The sequence below is a fragment of the Sinocyclocheilus rhinocerous genome, unplaced genomic scaffold (genome assembly GCF_001515625.1).
Source record: "Sinocyclocheilus rhinocerous isolate Xijiao unplaced genomic scaffold, SAMN03320098_v1.1 scaffold443, whole genome shotgun sequence".
Taxonomy (NCBI): domain Eukaryota; kingdom Metazoa; phylum Chordata; class Actinopteri; order Cypriniformes; family Cyprinidae; genus Sinocyclocheilus; species Sinocyclocheilus rhinocerous.
Window position 1 is genome coordinate 172033 of NW_015642822.1, and position 8669 is coordinate 180701.

At 36.5% G+C, this 8669-nt stretch overlaps 1 protein-coding gene across 4 annotated transcripts in view; it reads left to right on the plus strand.

The window, feature by feature from the left end:
- LOC107756671 (glycerophosphocholine phosphodiesterase GPCPD1-like) overlaps positions 1 to 8006 on the plus strand; it is a 24198-nt gene extending 16192 nt beyond the window's left edge. For all 4 annotated transcript variants that reach the window (XM_016573870.1, XM_016573871.1, XM_016573869.1 and 1 more), the window contains exons 18-20: positions 470 to 605; positions 740 to 900; positions 6888 to 8006. In XM_016573870.1, the coding sequence (XP_016429356.1) occupies positions 470 to 605; positions 740 to 900; positions 6888 to 7071 (481 nt within the window). In that variant the 3' untranslated portion in view covers positions 7072 to 8006. The remainder of the gene's footprint in view (positions 1 to 469; positions 606 to 739; positions 901 to 6887) is intronic.
- The last annotated feature ends 663 nt before the right edge of the window (positions 8007 to 8669 follow it).

Genomic DNA, 8669 nt, shown 5'->3' on the forward strand with positions numbered 1-8669 from the left:
TGTGCAGATTTCTATTCTGGATCTAGCAAAATTTTTTTTTCACTGGAGGAAGTGTTATTATGGATTATGGACTTGTATTTTGGCCAGAAGCAATAATTTAAAGTTAAAATGCTTTAATGATGGATTTGTTTCTTACAAACACCGCTTTTCACTTCACAAGACATTAACTGATGGACTGGAGTGGTGTGGATTACTTGTGGATTATTGTGATGTTTTTATCAGCTGTTTGGACTCTCATTCTGACGGCACCCATTCACTGCAGTGGATCCACTGGTGAGCAAGTGATGGAATGATAAATGTCTCCAAATCTGTTCTGATGAAGAAACAGACTCAACTACATCTTGGATGGCCTGAAGGTGAGTAAATTTTTAGCCAATTTCCATTTTTGGGGGAACTATTCCTTTAAGGAAGTAAATAGTCAACCTTGATTTTGTTTTTAAGTTTAAATAAATTGTGTTGTCTTCTTCAGGGTGAGGCAAAAACAGAACAAATACCCCATCCTGTTTCTGACACAAGGAGTGACAGACCTCTACCCTGAACTCATGGACATCCGCTGTCAGAGCACTAAGATCGCCATGAGCTTTGCTCAGAGTGAGAACATACTGGTAAGAGATCAATGGTGTGACAGCACAGCTGTTGATACTTCAGAGACAGAGACAGCCAGTTTGGCAGCATCAAGCGGTGCCATGTCAAATTTCATGACAAAGACAAAATAAAGACTTTTTGTATGTGTTCACAGGGAATCAGTGCTCACACTGATGAGCTCTTGCAAAACATGGAGTTCATCAGAGAGGCTCAGTCTAAAGGGTTGGTGGTCTTCTGCTGGGGCGACTATAACAACGACCATGAGAACAGGATGAAGCTGAGGGAACAGGGCATTGATGGCCTCATATACGACAGGTGGGCTATAATTTGTCTTTTTGTACTAGAGAACCTTCAGTTCCTCCAACAGCAGTCTTTAGTAGGGCTGAGAATATTGATTAAATGTTTACTTGCACTACATATTGACAATATATTGTTGAACTTTTCACATGTAAAAACCAAATCAGCTAGTCATAAAAGTACAGCAGCAAAGTCATAAAGATATATAAACGTCATAAAGGTACAGTAGCAATATCAGTCTGTTTAAGTAAGAAAAGGGGTGGAAAATGGTCAGTTGTGTTTTTGGCATAAGAAACAAAAACTATAAGAACATATTGCATAAGCCCACAAGAGGTGATGTTGTCATACATAATTTGACTGCCATGTTGACTCTTTCAACATCATCAATGATCGTGCATGCATTTCTGTATAAATGACGTAGTGGTTTACAGTATGGCTCTTCCCTGATGGCCCAGGCATATCAGCACATGTCTAAGTGAATCTGCGTTTCATTCTGGGTAAAGGTTAATCTAATCAGCGATGTTCTGTGTTTATGTAATGCACTTTATGCCATATATGCACTTTTCAATTAGTTACAATCAGACATAACCTCCGGCTGTGTAAATATCACTGTGTATGTATGTGGAAAAAATGTAACTGTAAAATGTATCCAGTAAAACCAGTTCTGAGGTCCGTCATAGTGTTGGGCGATATGGTAATTTTTCAAATCGTCATATCGCCAGTCCGTGAGATCGCCGATAGACGATATTATCGTGTGTGGGTGGGTGGGGGCAAGAGAGAGACTCACTGTACTTGTCATAGGCTATTTCATAACTATTTGGTGTTTTAAACCGCGCGCGAGAGAGTGAGGGAGCCTATGGAAGCACCACGAATCTAAATAATATACTTTCAACATACTGATAAACTAACATGTTAAATACAAAAATATTTAAAACAGCTAGTTCATATATATCCGGATACAACAGTCATACATTGCTAGGACCGCACATCCTGTGACAAGTTTGCCGCATCGACACACGGAAGTTATCAGTCTGGTCTGCAAAATCAGTCAACGGTGAAAATCAAAATTAGATTTATTTTAAAGACCAACAGTTTAACACTAAATATTGGACATAAACAAACATGTTAAATATAAAGTATTTAAAACAGGTAAGTTCATATATTTGGAGTAAATTTAAATTAAACAGATACATCAGTCATACAGCGCTCCTGACCGCGTGCCCCATGAGATGCGTTCTAACATAACTGTGGCATTAAACTCAGTTAGTGAGGGCTTGGTTAAAATATTGCACATATATAGGCCGTTCAGATTACTTGTTAAAGTGCAACGAAATACGTTATATCAGCAGACGATATGTATCTGTGTTTGTGGTTGGAGATTCCTTCACCGGCTACAGGCTCCTCATTTGCGCGCGCAATAATAATAATTATTATTATTAATACATTAATAGGAGTATGAGCCTAATATCGTCTTGACTATCGACAAAGACATCTGCTATGTCGATATCTCTGACTATCGTCGATACACGATACTATCGTCTGTCGGCACAACCCTAGTCCGTCAAGCACTGACAGATGTTTACATAACATGCTGTGTTTGCTGTTTGTTTTTTTTTGCAGTTTCTGACAGTTCAGCTAATATTTGTTCTGTATTTTTGTTCCTTCTCTACTGTAGTAAAACCCTCAAGACCTGCTTAGAGAAACTCTGTTCCTTTTTATTGAAATTTAAAGGAATAATTCACCCAACAATGAAAATTCTGTCATCATGTACTTACCTCTGCTCATTCCAAACCTGTATGATTTAATTTTTTTTGTTTAGTATTAGTTTGTGATTTATTTTGTGTAAATTACTTTCTTTGCAATTTTGAATTCATTTTTAAATCAATATTTTTCATATATATATATATATATATATATACACACACAATACTTAAATCTGTACTTTCTATACATGTATACAATAATTATATATAGGGATGTAACGATTCACCGCGAGCCGGATGAAAATCGATACAAATATGTGACGATTCAAATCGGTTGAGATGTTAAATGAATCGCGATACATTTGGGGGTGGGAGTTTATATGAATGTATCTTTGAGGGGAACTGGCTGTCTTTAGAAAAGTTTAGATGATATTTTCTTTTGATCTCGTCTCTGTATAATTCATATTAAAGCAGCGCTCATAAGTGCAGCGCTGCTTTGTTTACAGCGGTAACCAAGGAAACGCTGTATCTGCTGTTGCATGAGCACCACCTGCCGTCAGAGAGTGAATCTGCGTCTCATTCAGAGCTTCTGCTCTTTGTTTAGTGCAGATGTTTCATGTAGTATAGTTTCACAAAACTAAAGTCAGAGCATTCTGTTTTTGTTTTAAAATGTCAAATCATGCAATCTAATTTAGATTTTAAAAAACTGCTCATGCTGCATGTATTCAGCATCTTTGTTTGGATTGTGATTCAAATGCAGTGGTTGCCTCTAATTTTGAATGGAAAGAGCACAGGTAGCCTTTGTTTATATGAAGAGATTTTTTTTTTTGTCTTATTTATTTGATTAGATTTAGGGTTTGTTTTAAAATTTCAATTTAGTTTTGTTATTTGACATATTTCTGTTTCACAAAGAAATGTGCAGCATTTTGTCCAAGCAATAATAAAAGGACACCTTTTCATTTATAATTTGTCTTAAATTCAAATTTTGTTTAGAAAAAATCGAATTGTGAATCGGTATCGTTAATCGCATCGTGAGTTGAGTGAATCGTTACATCCCTAATTATATACAATAATAACGTATTACTACCAAACAGTCTTGAAAAGATTTCAGTTTTAACCTTTGATTTGTTTGATGTGATTTTTCGTTGGTAACCAAATATTTATATGCATTATTGACTCTTTATTGACTTTTAGTCACTTTTTCATTTTTTTAATATTCCTCACACCATTTTATGGTAATTTGCCTCTTTTTTCAGAATACATGAATGCTTGGTGCCAAAGCCTAATGCTTCAACTTCCTCTGATGCCCGTAATGTCATCTGTTTCCCAGTTGTTTGTTTGTTTTTTTTATTGGCATTTGGCTGCTTCCTGACTTGTCATTCTCACCGACTAGCACCAAGAGAACCGTATTGTTTTACAGCAATGATGTGAGGCAGTAAAACTGTGGAGATTTGTTTTTGAGTAGCTTTTATACAAATGATTCAGCACTGGGTTGAGGTTCAGCTGCCTGTTACATCATTCTGAGCATTCGAGACTTCCTCTTTATATGGGTGACTTAGTTTCCCTCCCAGAACCCATATTACACAAATTACAGTGCAGATGTGCATTTGTTTTATTTCCACTGTGAATTTTTCAGTACTAGCCACGTTAACAGTACATGAATCCCCTCCATGGACCTCAATGACTTAATCATTGAAGGATAAATGAATGAATAAATGGATGGATGGATGAATTAATGGCTTCTGCTCTCAAACCAGCATGATTGAGGATCTTGATAAAGGCATGGCAGAAAAAAAGCAGCATTTATCTATATATGAATGATCTCACTCTAAACGTATTTGCTGTGCCAGTAAACCCAACTTAAAGGGGTCATATGATGTTGCTAAAAAGAACATTATTTTGTGTATTTGGTGTAATGAAATGTTTATGCGGTTTAAGGTTAAAAAAACACATTATTTTCCACATACTGTACATTATTGTTTCTCCTCTATGCCCCGCCTTTCTGAAACGCGTCCTCAGAACTCGCGTTTGAATCGTCAGTGGCAAATAGTTTAAATATAAAAAACGTACTTACAGTCTTTTGAGTCAGAACAGCCGGCATTGTAGTCTACTCTACCAGGATCAGGAAACAGTCCATAAAAATTCCATAAAATGTGCTGCACACATCTGAATATTTGGGTTGAACTGTTCTGGAACAGTGTTGTAAATACAACGTCGTGTCCTCTTTTGGAAGGCCAAACAAAGTAGTTTCGCTTTCACGACGAAACACACAGTGTCACACATGGCGGGCTTGAGTGAGGAACGGTCGGCGGGCTTGAGAACGGTGCGGCCGGCGGAATCGACGAAGGAGCGTCCGGCGGGCTTGCGGCAACCAAATGTGACGACCCCGGGCTGGACTCCACTTAGGTCAAACAAAGTAGTTTCGCTTTCACAACGAATCACACAGCGCCTTCACGACCTGGCGGCGGCAACAACAATACTACAGCGAGAATATAAGTTACGCCTTCTTTCTTTGCGTGAACGTTTGGGCGGCGTTATGCAAATCTTCCGAGATCGTGACGTAGGTATGTGGGGGTGTGTTAGAACGAGCCGTTTTAGGTAGGCGTGGCTGACTCTTAACTTTTATAAAGAATATCTCTTTGGATTTGAGACTTTAGTCTTTGCAACTTTACAGATCTTCTTTATGCACCAAGAGCTTGTAACACTCCAAAGAGAAAGGAAAAATTGAAATCGCATCATATGACCCCTTTAAACCCAACTATATTTGAATATCGTCTGTTATTATAATATTATGAAAATTATGTGTTAGAATAATTATAGAAGATTATAAATCGTGATGAGTGCTTTTCCCACACATTTGCAATGATGACTCCTTTTTCATGAATAAACAATGTTTTATTCCTTGGGGCTACATATGGGATGTATTTTTAATAGCCGAGTGCTTACTGAGCATGTTTTGGCATGTCATTTGTAATGGATAATGAAGTACATAAACAAATTTTCCAAGAGCCAACGGAAAAGAGCCCATCAGTATGCATAATGCTCTTAATCACACATATATCATCTGTCATCATGATGGTAGAGACATCGTGGTAGAAGACTTGTGACTTTCCTTGTCACAAATATTTAGGTCCCTCGCACATATAAATTAATGATGTTGTTCCAGTTTCCATGGATATCCTTTAAATGTGAATCTAAATAACATCCCAGAGCTGGGAGAAGTCCCAAGCAGTGAGGTTGGATTTTCAGGCTGTTGTTTTTGTTTATTCTGAAAGAGAATGTGGCTTGTTTTTAATTTTTTGACCTTAGTGAGAGTAGACATCATAAATAAAGTCAACGTGCAATTCAAAATATATATGTTTTAAATGTACATCCCTGATCTTAATATAAACAATTTATATACCAAAGAAGGCATAATAATGGGTCATCTTAGAGGGATAGTTCACTCAAAAATGATAACTCTGTCATCATTTACTCACCCTCCACTTGTTTCAAACCTGTATGAGTTTCTTTCTTCTGCTGAACACAAAAGAAGAAATTTTGAAGAATGTTGTTTTCAAAACGCCATTGACTTCCATAGTATATTTTTCCATACTATATTCCATACTACTTCAGTATTATATCTGCTTTTGTGTTCAGCAGAAAGAAACTTTTTATGGGGTAACTGACTATTTTTTATTGTATTTATTTATTTTAACTTGCATGCGGTCTGAATTGATTCTTATTTGAAAGGATCCAGTTCGGAAACAATTGTAATTTGAAATTGAAATTGTATATACATTTTCATTCAGACTACTGAATTAGAATAGGCTGCGACAGCAGTTCATGTTAACTTTAATTTGATACGGATGAAAATGAGGCTATGGGGGTACAATCACAGTCTGTTTAACCTGTCTCACTGTCCTATGTCACAAACTGTCATAATTTCCATGTTTTCTGGAGTTGTTTTTTGCCCAACAAAGACTTTTTTAATGTTTGGTTGCACAGACTATACTTGTAATGCTCAAAGCTTCGTTTTCATTTGTCATATTAAATATTCTGTCTACTCCAAGGTCAGTAGCAGAAATTAAAAGCATGATATGGCAAAGATATGGAGATGCTTATCATAAAACACTGAAAACTACAGTGAAATCTACTACCACATTTTTTTGCTCTTGGTCAAAACCTTGGTATGATCCCCTCCCCTTCACCCTGGATGGCTATTTTTATGTTAATGAAACTTCCTTATAGCTTTGTCCTTGTTAGATGACACAGATTGACCCATAGCTAAAAAAATGTTTTGCACCGTTTCTTTGTCCACAGAATCTGTGATGACAAACTCGAGCAGCCAAACATCTTCAAAGTAGAGGAACAGGGTGGAACTCTAAAGGAGGTCATTCAAACATGTGCCTGCTCCTCCTACAGCATTCCCTGCTCCTCCATGCCGTGTGCAGGAAAAGCCCAGGAGGCCAACGGGGAGTCAGATTCCGGCCTCAGTTCCTCTTGAGACCCACACAGCCAGTCCACCTTCACTCTATGTCTGTAATCTTCCAACAAAGCACCAGAACTAAGGCACAAATGCACTCCGTCATTAAGCCAAGCTTAAGCCTGAGATGTTTTAGAGTATAATCGTGTAAAGAATGATATTGGGGACAATTACACAACGCTAACTTCCACAAAGGCAGTATTTTTGCTTATTTAGCCAATTTGCTGTATATTGTGATGGAAAAAAGCTGTATAGAATGAGTAATATTTGTTTTATAATTCTTAATATTCTGTTGAGAGTTTCTAGGGAACACCTGGTTTTTTTCTCTTCAAGTATTTATCGATTTCTTTATCTGCGGAATCAGTATTGAACGTTAACACAGTATAGTATTTCAATTTCTTGAACAACAAAAATGGAGGATTATTATGCCATACAAATAAGACTGAATAATTCAAATGATTTAAAAGCTATCAATAGCTATTGCATTTCAGTAGCTAAGAGTGAGGCCTGCCTCTTTAAAATCTCAGAAGACACTTGTGACTTGAACATGTTCCTCCCCTGTATATAATTATCTTTTCACTACTATATCCATCCACAAATTAATTCTCAAATGAAACTCTGATGATTTCAGCAGAACAAAATTGAATCTTCTTTTTATTCAGATGTGCGGTTGACATGAGCTCTTCACTGTAAATGGGTATATATTTGAATGAATGTGCCTCGTTAAACCTGTATATGCTGCTGAGTGTCAGTGTGATCTTGTCTCTCAGCAGATATTTATTCTGCTTCTCCTCACTACAGGGCAGTGAAATCATGCATGTTTGCTGTTCAATGCCACACTGGTCTCCAGCAACTTGCTGTATGAATCCACATTCAATGTTGTGGATGTCACCATGCCAACATAAACCAGAACAACGCTCTGAGAGCCAGAATAAACATATTTATTATCAATGAAAGCTGGGTCTTTCCTTTTGTTCGGGGTGATCCCAAAATGACCAAATCCTTGGGCACTACAAATAAGATGCATTATGGGTAGAAAGTAGTGCACGACATAGGATAGGAATGAAAGTGTACACTACAAATTCAGGCTATAAAATGGCTATGTCTTATAGTGCACTATAGGAAAAGGGTTCACTTTCCATGAATAAATTGTGACTTTTTTTCAAGAAAAAATGTATCATGTAATGCGAATGTTTGATAGGCCAACCATAATTTAGTATTAAAATATTGCTGTGCTATGGTGCTTGTTGGTTAGATTTTGAATGCTAAATATGAAATATAAAAATAACAATACAAATTATAATACTAATATATTTGATGTATAATATTATAAATAACAAATATTTAATTTCCAGGACCTGGTCATGGTGGCATAAATAATTATATTGAATTAATTAAAAAAAAAATTTAAATAAATAAAACATACACAAAGTAAACAGACTAAGATTAAAATTATTTAAAGGGAGGGTACAATGCTGTTTCATGCATTCAGAGTTGTTTACACTTTTAAAGAGTTGGATTCTCATGCTAAGCATGGACAAAGTTTCAAAAAAACTATTTGGACGTATGGCATAGTATTTCTGTGCCAAAAATCTTACTTCCGGGTTTGTACAAGTTTC